The 15,962-nt window shown below is 53.6% G+C and overlaps 6 protein-coding genes across 6 annotated transcripts; 2 read left to right on the plus strand and 4 right to left on the minus strand.

Moving 5' to 3' along the window:
• Positions 1 to 1,177: 1,177 nt before the first annotated feature.
• INS49_009067 (uncharacterized protein) lies at positions 1,178 to 1,402 on the minus strand (the record flags this gene model as incomplete). Its single annotated transcript, XM_043169804.1, has 2 exons — positions 1,178 to 1,255; positions 1,313 to 1,402. 2 exons carry the CDS (start codon positions 1,400 to 1,402, stop codon positions 1,178 to 1,180), a joined length of 168 nt encoding a protein of 55 aa, XP_043027484.1.
• Positions 1,403 to 5,796: 4,394 nt separating this feature from the next.
• Positions 5,797 to 6,834, minus strand: INS49_009068 (uncharacterized protein; the record flags this gene model as incomplete). Its single annotated transcript, XM_043169805.1, has 2 exons — positions 5,797 to 6,233; positions 6,420 to 6,834. 2 exons carry the CDS (start codon positions 6,832 to 6,834, stop codon positions 5,797 to 5,799), a joined length of 852 nt encoding a protein of 283 aa, XP_043027485.1.
• Positions 6,835 to 7,819: 985 nt separating this feature from the next.
• On the plus strand, positions 7,820 to 8,788 carry INS49_009069 (uncharacterized protein; the record flags this gene model as incomplete). The annotated part of the gene is made up of 1 exon (XM_043169806.1): positions 7,820 to 8,788. The coding sequence occupies one exon, from the start codon at positions 7,820 to 7,822 to the stop codon at positions 8,786 to 8,788; it is 969 nt and encodes a 322-aa protein (XP_043027486.1).
• A 1,244-nt stretch (positions 8,789 to 10,032) lies between these two features.
• INS49_009070 (uncharacterized protein) lies at positions 10,033 to 10,943 on the plus strand (the record flags this gene model as incomplete). Its single annotated transcript, XM_043169807.1, has 2 exons — positions 10,033 to 10,530; positions 10,608 to 10,943. 2 exons carry the CDS (start codon positions 10,033 to 10,035, stop codon positions 10,941 to 10,943), a joined length of 834 nt encoding a protein of 277 aa, XP_043027487.1.
• A 153-nt stretch (positions 10,944 to 11,096) lies between these two features.
• INS49_009071 (uncharacterized protein) lies at positions 11,097 to 12,064 on the minus strand (the record flags this gene model as incomplete). The annotated part of the gene is made up of 4 exons (XM_043169808.1): positions 11,097 to 11,218; positions 11,293 to 11,642; positions 11,720 to 11,816; positions 11,983 to 12,064. 4 exons carry the CDS (start codon positions 12,062 to 12,064, stop codon positions 11,097 to 11,099), a joined length of 651 nt encoding a protein of 216 aa, XP_043027488.1.
• Positions 12,065 to 12,278: 214 nt separating this feature from the next.
• INS49_009072 (uncharacterized protein) lies at positions 12,279 to 13,746 on the minus strand (the record flags this gene model as incomplete). Its single annotated transcript, XM_043169809.1, has 2 exons — positions 12,279 to 13,546; positions 13,611 to 13,746. 2 exons carry the CDS (start codon positions 13,744 to 13,746, stop codon positions 12,279 to 12,281), a joined length of 1,404 nt encoding a protein of 467 aa, XP_043027489.1.
• Between the last annotated feature and the right edge of the window lie 2,216 nt (positions 13,747 to 15,962).

The raw sequence follows: 15,962 nt of genomic DNA on the forward strand, positions 1-15,962 counted from the left end.
GTTGAGCGGTTACAGGGACCAGGGTCTCGGAGACTTAAGCAGCTTCCCGTACTAGCCACGAGGAACTTCCCAATCCACTTTGTCGCATCGGAACTGTGCAAAAACCAATCTTCCTAATCCGTGCTGCGGAAGGTTTGCGCGCGAGATGCGGATCGGGAGACAATTCTCCGACGAGTGCGGTCGGTGACCAGGTGTTAAGCTCTATGTACATCGGGTAGGACAGTGGTCTTGGGTCAAGCTGCTCTGAGCTACTACTCTGGGTTTGTATCAGCGACCAGCTAACTTCCTTACAATCCTCAAATACTCTGTGAGCCCTCCACATTTCCATATGAATTATTATGATAGATCCAGCAATAAATGCAGTAGATTCAGTAAATGCGATTGTAGTTCTGGCTCACTAGACCTAGAAGATCTTTCTATTATCTGCTGCAAACTGAAAAGCGCTGATGACCACTACCTGCTAGGTCCACGCTTGTTAAGATTTCCACGTGACCTTGAATACCACGAGCAGAGTATTTATTACATACTCTTTGTACTTGTAAATAGGTGAAGAGGACACATTGGGTCAACCACTCTAAAGTAGGAAGATATCGTAGCATTTGTGCACCAGCCTCCCTGCACCACCACATCAGGCACAAAGGAATCGGGTGAGTTACGTCCTGGCCTCTCTCGTGCACATGATAGTGTTCCTGACTTTCCCTTCGGTCGGAATCGTGCATCCCGATGAGTCAGAATAGTGACGTCTGAAGCACCAAGGGTCAAACAATTTCCGCAACGCAGTGATGCAAGTCCTTTACGGAGCCGTTTCCGGCATTTTCTATTTCGCCTTGTGTTTTCAGTACATAGTAGGGATCCAGACTAATGTAAGGATCAAGATTCTCTCTCTCCCTACTCTGTTTCTTGGACATACTCCTTGTTCCCACCAAAGACGGCATCCGTCTACGAATCAAGGAAGCCTGAGTGGTCAAGTGGAAATACAATTTCGTGTTCACGAAAAACTGTGGCAGAGTGTTCGCACAAGGCACAATGATATCGACGTCGTAGTATTTATTTCTAAGTTATTCCCAAGGGGAAACCCTCAGGGGAATAAAAACCCTTGGGCACTTAGTCTAAGCGAATGTCCATCGGCTGTCATCCCTTTCAAACTTTCCCAACAACTTCGCATGAGACGAGACGCTCATTGGCACACTCCGGAGGAAGCTCCCGCCTGGACGAGGCAGAATCCCGAGCAGCAAGGCGGGTTGGAGTTAACAGTCTATGATTCACAAATCAGCGATAGCCGCTGATAGGCTGCTTTTGTTTTTGTACTTACGCAGATGTTGCCGTTAGGAAGGCATGCCTGGGCAGTAGCCTGAGCCGCGAAGACGGCAATGGCGGCGTAGAAGTAGCTGGAGATCTGCATCTTGATTGATGGGGGTGGTTGGTTGTTGGTTGGTGGTGAGAAGTAGATAGGATTGTTCTGTTGTGATTGTTGATGCTGTTGAGAGAGACGGAAATGAAGGGAGTTTCTCTCTGCCTTTATAGTTTTTCTGGACATGGAGAGGCACGGCAAGCCGTCTTGGGATACTCATTACGCGTGTTGGTCGGCACATTGTACGAGGCTGCGTTAACATATCAGCTGACTGGTATGTGAATATAATATTACGTTAGCTGTCACATTGATGTTGCAATCTCGACTTGCAACCTGTTGCACAAAAGGCATGCGGGGTGCTTAGAATGACACAGTCAGAAGTATCTGTGAAATCCAAATCCGGTATTCCCGCCGACTACCAGCTGTACCCAACGTGGGCAAAAGTCTCATCGGAACGGGCATAATGGACATCAACTGATTTATCTAAGATACATTGGCGGATTAAATGGGCAATTGAAGATGAAATGAACTACTTACTATAGATTATAGCATCTTCTGCTCCCGACCTGCTTATCTCAACACGTAAATGAATACCAAGGCCATGTATCCAGTTCACTTTAAGGTCTTTCCATGGAGACATCATGTTCATTGACTTCGGAAAAGTCGGACACCGGTTTCAAAACCCGATACCCGATGTGAACCTTACTTGCTGTGTTTAATTCTTGGTAACCTAATAAGCATGAATAAGCCTCACAGCACACGGCGTGGGGTCTCACCTCAGTATAGGAAACGATCACCACTCGGGTACGATCTGCAGTCAGCAAGGCAATTCTTTTAGGTCGTATTCATTGTCTTGACTCTACAATACGCGGATGGCAGCTTTGCAGCTGACAGCCGAGCCGCTGACATGCTGAAAGATGTTTAAAATGTGAGGTTAAACAATGCAAACGAAGCCTTACATTGTCACACAATCAACCTCTGCACCTACAAGGCCAATCATCTATTAGCATGGAGTAATAGAATTGTATTTAGTATTTGTATTGGTCTAGTGTTGTATATTGTAGCTACCTGCTCAAGGCAGCAGTTTGCGAAGGTTCACGACAGCTTACTGGCAATACGTACAGAAATGAGGCGGGAGATCGAGATCTCGCAACGGCAGACACGGCTTCTGTTACGCAAACACGGCAACGGTTGCCGGCGGCCTTCTTCTCTGGGTTAGCATGTGTGTAACTGAGAAGGAAAAGATGAAAAGGGAAACGAAGAGGTCAGCGGTGACCTGAGGCTCCCATCTAAAAGGAATGTGGTAAGCCTTTGAGCTGTGACCTGCGTGACGTCAATTTCCTAGAGCACACAGGCATGATTAAGAGGAATTAAGGTGAAAAGCACGCAGACATAACTCACATACCGTAATAAAATAATAAGCCAGAACCGGAAGTCTTCACCGACATTCCATTAATGAGGGGTGTCCCAAAAGACAGGATAACTCTAGAGAAGGAGTCTACATACAACAGTGAAAATGTTCACTTCAGATACAAGTTGCTCTAGCTAATGGGGCCAAGTCCAATGAAGATAATACAAGTATACAATGACAACTGAGAATGGACCTCCGTCACCTGAACCAAATGAGGGCTTTTCGCACAGCTTCAGCATGGACACTCAAACAATGACCACTGGACCATTGAATGGCAACGAGACATTGAACGACAGTGAGGCACCTGTATGATACGAGTACCTGAGATTCTCGACACCGGAATCACAGCTTGGTGTCAGCTTGGTCACCCAGCATCCCAATGGAGAAAGAGGTTGTGGCAACCTGCTTTTCGCCTGCATCAGTGATTCCAGACCCGACCTTTCCAAGTATACTGATCTGCATTGTTGGTTGCACTCCTGGAAGTCTTTTGTTGCCTGGCTCTTGTGTGTTACCACCTTTGTTACTGTACAACATACACTCCAGGCGCATATGCAGCAGGGATCCTGCAGTACGAGCCAGTGTAGCACATCGGCAACCTCGCCGCCTCCTTCGGTAATACAGTCCGAGTCTTCATGCTCTGCTTCTTTGCTGTGGTGCTCATGTTCCTGGCTTCACTTTCGGAACTGACGGAGAGGCGGCCGTTGTTTCTTACCGCCGGTGTTGCGTTTGGTATCAGTCAGCTGGGATCGGCCACCATGTCGTCATTTGGTGGCATGCTCGTCACATGAGGCCTAGCGGGATTGTCATGTTCCGCGTTCAGCATGGTGTTTGGGGGCGTAATTAGTGACATTTCCGCCTCGGAGCACCGTAACACCGCCATGGCCATCTTCACTAGTGCAGCCTTGTCTGGTGCGGGGATTGGGTCCCTTGTTTCCGGAGTCATCTCGCACCACCACAGCTGGTGTTGGATTTTCTACTTTAGACCATCACCTGTGGAATCATTGTCACGGCTTTGTTCCTCTCGTTCCCGGAGACGCGGAGAAGTGTCTTGCTGAGCCAAAAAGCAAAGGTGCTCAATACATGGTACGACACAGTCGACGCTACGATCACCGAGGATCAACGGTCAGCATTGTCCACGTCAATGTCTCGTGGCGCCGCTGTGTCTCACATCAATCATCACCCTCATGCTTTTGAACACAGGCTGCGGTGGAAGGTTCAGAACGATGAGGAGCTCGCTTCGCTCTGGATCCTTCTTAAGACTCCTCTGTCGCGGCCGATTATGCTCCTGCTTACTGAGGGCGTCGTCTTCTGGTTTTCTCTTTGGATGAGTTACCCATGGTCCATCATCTACCTAACCTTCGAGGCGGTACTATTGCTCTTTGCACCAGCCTATGGGTTCACAGCTCAGGGACAGGGCCTTGCCTTCGCCACCGTTGTGATTGCATCAGTTCTTGCCGCTGCCGTAGCTATTGTGCTGGAACGGCTGGCTGATCTTAGACGCGCATTCACGTTTGTTCTGCCGGATTCCATGGATGATGGCTCTTCAGAGGCAACCCGAGATCAGGCTCTTCTTTCCGTTTGCACAGAGCGCTGCTACTTCCGGTTGGTCTGTTCTGGCTTGGAGCGACGACGTGCCCACAGATGCCGTAGATGGTGCAAACTGTCTCATTGGGCTGCATGATGCTCGGCATCGCCAGTGTATACCTCGCCGTCTTCAACTATCTGGCTGATACGAGCGTAAAATGCATACGCGAGCTCGGCCATCGCGGACCAGGCCTTAACTCGCAACATATTTGCAGCCTTCCTGCCCCTAGTAGCGGAACCGATGCTGGAATCTCTGTGTTTATTGGGTATGGTTTGCGTGCTCGGCGGCTTCGGTCTTGCTGTCTGCGCAGTCCCCCAAGTGTTAGTATTATAGGGACCAAGGATCCGGAAGAGGAGCCAATTCGCATCTTCAACTGATGCGTAATGGCCCGCAGTCGATTGCGCATTCTTTCTTCTTGGAAGACCGCGAGCCTTTGACTTTTTTTTTTGGGGGGGGGGGGGGATTGTTGCATGATGGGTAACAGCGCTGCATCAGCAATACCCATGTAGCCTGGAGGCATCTACTTTCCAACATGAGCTGCGATGAATGCACAGCAACGCGTTCCACAGTACTCCGTACATATGCCACAAGATAACGCAACGTTTCTGGCAAGCTCGGCCACGAGGGTCTACCAAAAGTACCTGCAGCACCCGCAGCCTATTGTTGGGACTTAGCCGCAAATCCTTGTTCCAATTGCGTCAAGCCAGGTGCTCAGTCTTACTGCAGAATGCACAAAAGATTCAACCAGGCAGACCTTCGGCGATTCTTCCGTGGCAGGACCGCCTATCTTGAGGTCAATGCCGTTGGATCTATATGTGGCTTCTAAAGCCTGGTCACTGCGGAGCTTACTCAACAAGGTCCGAACCGCCCTGCTGCATTGTGGGACAGTCGTCGGGAACACTTGTGGCTCCTTATCTCCAAGGCAATTTTTAAGATATGATTAGCGTAAGTGTATTAAGTATTTATACTAAAAACACTTTAATTCTAGTATATTAACAACGAAGTTCAGAGAAGTCACATTGGGCGCATGTTAGCAAACATTCACTCTTAGACTGGAATGACTGTGATATCAAGACTTGGGTGAGGTGGATGTAAGGATACATTGAATAGATGGGGGAAGAGCGTACTATGGTACAGTTCAGTTGCCTGAGAAGTCTATCTATTACAGTTGTGTGGCGGCCCTCCATGACACATCCGAGTGTCCAGCATTGCTATGCCCCATAGCGAAAGGGAGATTCCCCCAGAGAAGTGTATCCCAGGGGAGGTTATCCCACCAGAGGATGTCCCACAGGAGACTCTCCCACAGGAGACTCTCCCACGGGGGCTTGTCCCATGGGGGATTATCCCACAGGATGATACCACTGTCCTATATGTTCGCCTATTAGGAGTTTTCCTGACGCCCCTTTAGAGGGTAGAGGGTAGAGGGTAGGAGGTAGGAAGTAGGAGGTCCTACTCGACTGTCTTCACAGGCTGAAGGCTTCTCGCCTCGGCAGGAACTGCGGGCGAAGTGATGCCCTCGTCCGCGAGCTGGTCGAGCACGTCCCACACCCAATTCTTGCAGGTCTTGCGCTGGAAGTCTATCTTGCGACGCTGGCCGTTGGTGGGCGTCTCTTTGGGGCCGGGGGGCTTGATGTTGTTGGCGATCTCGTCGACTCGGGCCTCCCACTCCTCGGTGAGCGCGTCGCAAACGAGGATGCTGTCGAGGAACGAGGCGGAGATGAAGATCGCGACGCCCGGAACGGAGCTGCGGTGGGCGTAGAACATTCCCACGTCGGGATCTCCGTTGACCTGCCAGATCCTGCCCTTCGTGCCATCGTTGTCGTTGTCAAAGGCGGCGAAAAGCGACCAGTGTGGGTTCTTGTCGATTTGACTCTGGCGGACGACCCCTAAAGCAAAAGGAGTCAGCTACCTAGGTATCAAAACACTTAGGAAGAAGTATAGGGAGGACCATTCCACACTATAGCCATGGCCTGTTTCAAAAACTGCAGCCTGACAATACCTTTAAGGTACAGGCTATAGATATAAAATTGCTCTTCTTAAAAGGGTTAAAATTGTATCCGGAAGCTGCTTACAGAGTGACTTGTGTTTGGGAGGAGTCTTGGGACGAACAGGTGGGATAACCTCCCTCCACTCGTTTGGGTTGGGATCGCAAACGTGAGGGCGGCTGTATCGGCCGCCATCGTTCATCTGCAGGGTTTCGGTTTTGAGTATTCTCTTGATCTTGCCAATCTCTTTGCCATACTCGTCCGCGTAGATCTTGGGGAACTCGCAGGTGCAGTTCCGGACAGTGGGGACATTGTTGTCGGTGCCGTTCGGACGGGTACCATTCTGGCCGGTTCTAATCTTCTGGTCGGTGCCGCTGTCCTGGTCGATTCCGTTCTTCCGCTCGATGCCGTTCTGACCGGAGCCGTTCTGATAGGAGCCGTTCTGACCGCAGCCCGTCTGGCCGGTGCCGTTATGACCGTTGCTGTGAAGACCGTCTGCCATGGTGCCTTTGCAGTGTTGACTGATTGTCGATGGACAGGCCAGGTGAGAAAGAAAAGCAGAGAGCGAAGCAAATGCCAAAATTTCTTAAACCAACGTTCATCTCGTTCTCATTCACTGGAAAGCAGTCAATGGGCTTCCATTCACCGGAAAGCAGTCAATGTTGAAGTGATTCAAGCAGTGATTCCGACACGTGAAAGGATGATAGCATATCCAGTCAACACTCCCCCCGTTTGTATCAACAATCAAAAGATCGTTTGTAATTGTTCCCAGTGCCACTAGTATGACTCCACGTTTCTCGGAGCAGCATCTGGAAAGCCATAGTCATTGTCACTTCTCCTCCTACGTTGTTGCTCGTCTCAGAGCCCCGTTTGGAAAACGCGAAGGAATCGAGGCAGAGAGTCTAACTAGAGAAGCACCTGAAGCCATGCAAAGAGACGATGGATGTTCCTTTTAGTATAAAAAGGTTGGTTGGCGTATATATAATTTGACACGGTGACTTTGTCTGTAGGTAAGGCACTGGTTCTTCTGTAGGCTACACGTACTCAAGCAGCTTGTTGCCTGGGGACAGCTTTTGCATGGCAATAAGGGATTGTGACGCTCAATCTGAATCACGACAATTATCTCGATATATTGACTCGTTCTTGAGGATCAATCTTATTGTGTTAGCAATAAAAGAATGGAAACACAGGACATTGATAAAGACTTTCATTCCATCTACCAAATGTTAAGGCATGGTTACAATCAAGCTCTTTCAAAGTTGGGAGTGATTGCGAAGACGCGCAGGGGCAATCACTTGGTGTGTAACTGACAGCAGTGACGGGCTAAAAGTGGGGCTGGTTTTGCATTGAAAGGACGACCTCAAAACACCAGCAGCAGCTGCTAGCTTTCCTTCCAAACCAATCCACAAACTTTCTTTCTCTCCCTTCCTCTTCCTAACCATCATCCTTCGAGCTCTTACACTCTCAAGATAAACTACCAAACCAATATGGATCCTGACTCCGATCAAGGCCATGAACAGCAAGCGAAGCCAGACTCGACTTCTGCCTGCTCAGCGTTGGACACAGCTTCGTCCTCCCCCTCGACCTCAGCCACACAAACTCCTCAAAGCAGCCCAGAACAACATGCAGTCAAACCAGTCGTTGTCAAGATCTCACCCGACTGCCCCAAAATTGTACTCCCGCACCTGCCTCGTCGCAAGGGACGCTCGTGGCTCTTCCGATTCGAGGAAGGTGTGTTGATGAAGCAGAGCTACGACACTCGAACCAGCGAGTGCGCTGCGATGCAGTACGTCCACCAACACGCACCAAGTGTCCCAGTGCCTGAGGTGTACGAGTCCGACTTCGATGACCCACGCGTGGGACGAATCTTCATGGAGGAGATACCCGGCGACACCCTCGAGAAAGTGTGGCCCAGTCTCGACCCCTTCCAGAAGGAACTGGCCTGTCGAGACCTCTGGGACATCATCATGGCCCTGCGTCAAATCCCAAGACCCGCCCACATCCCACCCGAGAGATGCCTCTACACCACCGTCGACGGGTCGCCCCTGTACCCTCAAGGCGGCCTGACCGGCAACGAGGTAGCTCCTCTCCGGGAGGACCAGTACAACACCGACGACGCCTTCCGAAACTTTATAATACAGCGATACCGCGAGAACCACGGCCCAAGCGACGAGGTCAGGAACAACTTCCCCCGCTCCGAGACGGCCGTCTTCACCCACGGCGACATCAAGCCTAGGAACATCATGGCTTCGGCCGACGGCCGCATCACCAGCCTGCTCGACTTCGAGTATGCCGGGTTCATGCCCGAGTACTGGGAGGACCTCGGGATGTTCATGGAGATCTGGGAGTGGGAGCAGGACTGGGCTGACACGATGATGCGGACGAAACCGAGCAGCTGGGACTTTGAGGCTCCTCGTGCCCTGTGCAGGGTGGCCAAGAGGGTTCTGCACTTTTGAGGGAAGGGTGTCTTTTTTTGGAAGTGACTGTCGGAACTGGCAGTGGATTCATCCGCATACCGACAGCACACTGTGCCGCAAGGACTGGAGACGGCGCAGTTGCTCTGCAGCAAATGGCAGAATCAAGGTCAACCCTCGGGCACCTTGCCATACTCATGCCCAGGGCAGACATACAGAATGATACCCAATACATGGTCATAATCGTGATACAAGCCACCTTTCTACCATAACTGTGCCCCCTGTTCCCAGGTGATGATTAACATAGCCTCCTAACCACCGGCTTTGTCCAACTCTCCAGTCCATGTTCCATGCCCTTCTTCCCTGCCCAGACAGAACACCATGCTTGGCATCTCTCCAGCATTTATGTCGTCAGGTCGTTTGACCAAATTCGAAATGGGTTGTCATAAGCTAGTCACTAGCGGGGCCGAAAGCTTCGAAAACATCGCGCCAAATGGAGTGGGTGGCGTCGGGAACCCTTGCTCTCATGTCCATTCAATCTGCTAGTCCTGTGACATGCGCGTCTGCTACCCGAACTAGCCCATGGTGCTGGTACATTGTAGCAACACTCTCACAGCTGACTGCAGGCGTGGATCCGTTTGCCTTTCTTTCGTGGGCGTAGATTTCATCCACCAGCTCACCAGCCTGTTTCTACGAAAGACACCAATGCTCAGGTACCACAGTGAGTATGCAGACCCAGATGAAATCGATGTACATCAACATGTGCTGCTAAATCCTAAAGCAAAGCTGTTAACCGTTTGATGGACAACAGCTACAGCTCGGCTGGGGGAAGCCCCACGTTCAGCTTAGGTCGATAAAGAATAAGATGAGCAGTTCCTGCATTACGCCATAGCGCCAAGTTGCAAGGGCCTGGTAGGTGTTCGAGTTATCCGCTCTCGGTCATGGGGCCTGCTAGAGCACGCGAGCCAGTGCCTCGTTAGGCAGGTCGCGAGAGCTACTGCTTTTTTTAGTCGTACCGAGGTTCGGACGTCGGGATGACCCTTGGCACCGGCAGCAACGGAAGTCCTGTCGGAAACAATATACACATCATGTGTTTGTTTGGCAGTTCAGACGAATGCAACCTTCTGATGTCTTCATTTGGTCTTTTGGCGATCCTTTCCAACTCCTTCTGAGGTTCACACAGGCAGAGACGGTGACTGCAGCCCCAAGCATCTGCTGCTGCTTGTATCTCACGATAGCCTACATAAAATCACTCACACTTGAATCACTATCCCGACCCTCTCACAATGCGGCCCTCCGCCCTAATCCTGGCCGCCGCAGGCCTCACAGCCGCCCAGGACGCCTCATCAAGCTGCACAGCCGGCCTGTACATGATCGTCGCCCGCGCAACAGGCGAGGACCCGGGCACCGGCCGTGTCGGCGTCGTCGCCAACAACGTCTCGTCCTCCATCCCGGACTCCATCGTCAAGCCGATCGTCTACCCGGCCACCTTCGCCAACTACAGCGAGTCCGAGGGCGCGGGCGTGGCGGCCATGACGGCCGCCATCAAGGACAGGGTCGCCGCGTGCCCGCAGGGCAAGATCGCGCTGCTGGGCTTCTCGCAGGGCGCGCAGGTCTCGGCGGACGCGCTGTGCGGGCGGGATGATGGGACGGGGACGGCGTTGTCCGACACCCCGGAGCTTGGGGGCGAGTATGCGGAGAACATTGTTGCTGTCGTCATGTTTGGCGACCCTAGCCATTCTGTCAATGCCACGTTTAACCAGGGCAATAGCACGAGGAATGGGGTAAGCGAGCACACACTACAACTGCACTGCAAGTCACTGTGGATGGTCCGACTAGAGGCTAACGCGACGCGGCTCAGATCTTTGCGAGGAACAACGTCACGGCGTGCGAGCCCTTCACGAGCAGGATGCGCTCGTGGTGCGACGCCAACGACCTGTACTGCGACAGCGGGAACAGCTCCAGGGTGCATGGCTCGTACTTCAACAACACGGCCTACCTGGCCGATGCTTCGTCTTTCATCATCAGCCAGTTCAACCAGGTCGACTCTGGAGTCAAGAACGACAACAGTACATCCAACTCGACGGACACCTCTACCAGCAGCGGTTACTCTCTGACAGCGGGCATGGGGCGTTCTCAGATGTTATCAGCGGCCTTTGCAACGGCCTGTGGAAGCTTGTTGTTTCTCCTGTTATAGAGTGGCTTGGGTGATTTGACACCAGCATATGCGTGGCGGGCTGCACTTAGAGGACATTGATCTAGCCAATAGATTGCCGTGATATCATACTTGTATGATGCACTCAACCGATATCCGCGACTTATTCTACGGGCCACAAAGGATACATCCAAATCAAGCGCCAGGAGGCATCGCATCCTCAGGCTTGGCGTCGTAGCTGATCCTGCCAGCCGGCAAGAAGAACAAAGCCACGACGCCGCCCCTGCGACACTGGGGATAATGATGGCTCCCGGGGTCTGGACAACAACACAGCGACGGAAGATGTCAGATCACACTCTCGAAACAGGTCAGGGACGAGCGAAAAACTCACGCGGGCTCGTCCACCCCTTGCCCATCCACCCGTTCAGCCCCCTCAGCTCGGCGCCCTCGTCGATGGGCACGACGCAGTTGATCTCGCCGTACGGGTGCGCGTGGTACTGGCCCTTGAAGTCCTCCTCGCCGCCCACGGTGGCCATGTAGACGGTCGTGACGGAGCAGAAGCGCGTGGCCTCGGTCGGCGGGGACACGCGCGAGCGGCGGTAGCGGGAGCCGTCGATGGGGATGTTGGCGACCCAGCCTTCGTCCAGGCCGGACTTGATCAGGCCCGCGAGGGCGTCGTAGTGCGGGGTGCCTGGGCCGTAGGACTTGTTTAGGTGGTCCTCGAGGGACTTGCCTGGGGTTCTGCGATATGGTCAGTGTGTGATGAGGTATGCAGGTGTGTAATGTAGGTAGCTCTTATGGACGGAGTGCTGACTCACAGGTTCTCGACCTCGGAGAGGAAGGACGAGATCTGGGATATGAGCTTCTCCTGATTGGGGTGAACGGTGCCCAGCGGCTCCGAGCCACCAGTGTAGTCTGCCATGTCTCGTAAGCAGGGCTGGAGTGCGTAGGTGAGATGGTGGGATGAATACAACAGGGTGAGTGTGTTCAGTCGATAGCAAAGCTTACCTCTGACAATTTGAAGGACGCTGAGTGGGCAGTGTGGTATTTACGCCCCCAGTACAAAAGCCGCCCCAACTACCGGGTAGCTTGCCCTGAAAGTCGGGGTAGCTCCCGAATGTGGACCCGGGCGGATCGGATGGGGGGGCATGACGGAGTGGCATTTCGCCAACGTTGCCGAGCGGACATTTTGGCACTGTATGAAGCCTCCTTTTCATGACAAAAGTTGCTGAACTTCGAACATATTCTTGATGTTCTTTGATTGAGTTTCTACATGCCCCGGTCTTCTATTATTAACCTTGCCCGATTTCTAACCCAGGAGTGGAATCTAGACAATTGCCTATGCAAGACGGGAAAATCTAAGCAGGAAAACCCCTCCTAAACCTTGCGGTCGCCGGCAACCTCGACGTTCTCAAACTCGCTCTTCTCGCCGGCGGCAATGGCAGCCTCGGGGGTCGTGGCGACGACCTCCCTGACGCGCATGATGTGCCTCCCGGTGCGCAGCCAGTGGCCCAGGACGTACATCAGGACGAACACGAACCCGACGAGCGGCACGACGTAGCTGATGCGCGTCCCGGCCGAGTCCGCGATGGCGCCCTGGATCGGCGGGAAGACGGCGCCGCCCGAGACGCCCATCACCATGATACCTGCTCCGCGCTTGGTGTGACGGCCGAGGTTCGCGGTCCCGAGGGAGAAGAGGGTCGGGTACATGGGCGCCATGAAGAAGAAGATGGTGATGAGCACGCCGACCGCCGCGGTGCCGCTGCCGGCCGAGACGTAGGCCGTCATGGCGATGGCGATGGCCGCGTAGATGATCATGATGAAGTCGGACTGGAAGACGGTCGCCAGCCCCGTGGCGACGAAGCGGCCGACGGTGAAGGCGATGAGGCCGTACGACAGCATCTGCGACCCTTCCGAGGAGGGGAAGTGCGCGTTCTCCGTGGCGTAGTTGATGAAGAAGGCCGCGATGGTGACCTGGGACCCGACGTAGCAGAACTGCGCGGCGACGGCGCAGATCATGTTGTACTGCTTGTACAGCGGGCCCGCGCCGATGCCCTCGTCGCTGTCGCCGGCCGGGTTGTCGGCGGTCGAGGTGCCCTCGATGACCTCCTCCGAGACCTCGGGCAGCTTGGCGAAGAAGAAGAGGACCGCGACGGCGGCGCCCGCGCACGCGACGGCCAGGTAGACGTACTGCACCGAAGTCAGGTCCTTGGACCCCTCGCCCGAGAAGAAGGCCTTGGAGGCGATGAGCGGGCCGATGAATGACGCGACGCCGTTCCAAGACTGGCAGAACTGCAGGCGGGCCGACGCGGTGGCCGGGTTGCCGATGACGACGGCGTACGAGTTGGCGCTCGTCTCGAGGGTGGCGAGGCCGCAGGCGATGATCATGGTGCAGGCGAGGAAGCCCCCGAAGGCCGCCTTCTTGTTCTCCGGGTTGGTGAAGTGCGCCGTCGGCCAGAACATGATGGCGCCCAGCGAGTAGAGGCACAGGCCCATGATGATGGTGAACTTGTAGCTGCGCCGCTTGAGGACCTCGGCCGCGATGGGGGAGAAGAGCAGGTAGCCTCCGCCGAAGTACATGACCTGCAGCCCGGTCGACTCGAGGCGGGTGACGCCGAGGACGGTCTGGAAGTGCTTGTTCAAGACTGTGCAGAGATGTGTTAGTGTTTTTGGATGTCACCCCTGTGGGACGTTGACATAATTGCTCACCATCCAGAAGACCATAACTGAAGCCCCACAGGAAGAACAGGGAGATGACCAGCGACAGCGGGAAAATCAATGCCTTTCCGGTCAGATAGCCACCCGCAACCGTGCCGGGGGAGATGGGCATACCACCACCAGCCATGTTGGTGATTTGTGAGACTTTGTGGGATGTTGAGAGTATAGAAGAATGTGATGTGTGGAGAGGTGGTCGAGATGCAAAGCCCCTCTACTCAAAAATTGTCCCGGATGTCTGATTGATGAAGCCGGATGTGAAGATGAAGCCCACGATGCCGGATGAGGTCCCCAGGACGACTCGTGCCAGAAAGGAGTTGGGCACCGTGAAGCTTTATACATCCGGCCCGACTGTGATGAGACCTGATTCATGCGACATTTCCCCAGGCCCACAAGTCTGGAGTTGAAGATCTGGAGTATGGGGTCTGGCAGCCGCGCATGGGCCTCATGTCGACAATTTACGACGCGGGAGCCCGTCCTGGACAATGCGCTCCATTTCCCCCATGTGGCCCTCTGGGGCCAAGAGCGCCCAAGCAGGTGGCCAGCGATGATGTGTGTGAGGCTCTACCGATCCGTCGGTAGTCGCGGGGACGGACCAATGAGAAATGAGAAGGGGGTCGAGTAGAACCCCTGATGGCGCCGAATAATGCGCCGGAGACGGGGCCTGGCCAGGCAATTTCGCATGGCACCCGTGGTAAGGTTTGGCATTAGGCGTCTCGGCGGGTGGAGTGCCCGGCGGCGAGCAGCACCGAGTGAGGAGTTGACCTGCGCCCAAGGGCCAGCCGTCCAAACCTTCGCTTGATTCGGCGGCGCCGCTGCGGAGTCCCCATGTCTTGGGACTTCCGTCGTTTGTCTTGGAAAGGTCTTGGGTGTGGACGCACGGGGGCCATAGCTCCCTCTTCCTCGCGTCACTTTTGCCTCCGACTTTTCCCCAATCTGCCCCGGAAAGTAACCCCATACCCACTTGTTGGTCCTATCACGCTCTGCGGAGACAACTCTATCGATCTATATCGATGTGTCAGGCTAGTCCTGGAAGAGCTGGTGCCGTGGAAGCAGGCTAGAAGGAGGCTAGAACAAACTGAATCTTTGGAGGTGAATGACCTGCTCTGGCTGAATTCTTCTCTGTTTCCCCATAGATATCCCACGTGGGACAATGCGGTTCGTGCTATTCAATGGCACCACCGAGTCTCGGCCCTAGGTCTCAGCTATCATCCCAGGGGAAAGCTATCGAGACAGTAGACTCAAGTTTACAGATAGAGTGACTGAGCCAGGTTCTTGACTTAAATTGGCTTCCGAGAACGTGACCAGCACCTGGAAGTCCAAACCAACCAGATCATGGCTACAGCTTGTACCATCGGAATCTGTTCCACTGTTTTCAATCATCTGGATGAATAATATCCCACTCCAGATGTCATTGCCATGAGATCATTCCTTCAGAGAAGATGGAGGCGGTTTTCCGTCAATGTTGATTGCGTCCCACCCAGAATGGATCATGAGGCCGGCCCAGCTTGGCAAAGGCAGGGTCAAGGCCCAACCACAAATCCCTCTAGCTCAATCGTCTCCGCCATCGCAGTCAAGCATGCAATTGCCAAGCTCGTCACTCATTGGTTTGACATCAGGGTCTGCCGTGTCTTGGCCGACGCAGCTCCAGCCACTCCGCGGCGGCAGCTTGAATTCCCTGGCCTGAGTTGTCAAAATCACCGGAAACAGCTTGCGCTCCTGGGCAGTTTAGACTGCTTCATTGCTACAAGCCTCAAATCGCCTACTTTGGGGAAGCTGAAAGACACGGGGATTTGGGTTGGAGAGTGAGTTGGCGGTAAAGTGGACGTTTCGTTGTGCCAGTCTTCTCATGGAGTTCCACTGGATGAGTTCCACACACACCATGGCATACCTCGTTGTGACCGCGAAGAGCTCGGCCGGACTCGTGCTCATCCGCAAATCGCAACATTTCTGCTCTTGCCACTGGTCACCAAGTCACATTGGCATATAGATCTCGACTATTTGGCCTTACACGCTTATGCATGTTGATCCGAGATCGAACCATCACCGATTCTATTCCGTGTTTCCGCTTTCTTTTTTGTCTTGGCAATTTCTTGTCACAGAAGGTGGTGAGAAGCTGCATCCTCTTGGGCTAAACAGTAAAACGCTGGCTGCTTCCGTTACCTAATGCAATCTAACAGTCTCCTGGACCAATTCGTCGTAACTTGTTCCTTCTCCCTGCATCATCCTCCAGATGTAGCGTTGTCCGAAAAGCCTATACGCGCCCTCTCTTTCCTCGCTTCTTCTCGTAATGAACGGAACGACACCGCCATGGAAAGTGTGAGCAGCATCTCCCTCCTGAACAAT

This window comes from Diaporthe citri, assembly GCF_014595645.1.
Source record: "Diaporthe citri strain NFHF-8-4 chromosome Unknown scaffold_3, whole genome shotgun sequence".
Classification (NCBI taxonomy): domain Eukaryota; kingdom Fungi; phylum Ascomycota; class Sordariomycetes; order Diaporthales; family Diaporthaceae; genus Diaporthe; species Diaporthe citri.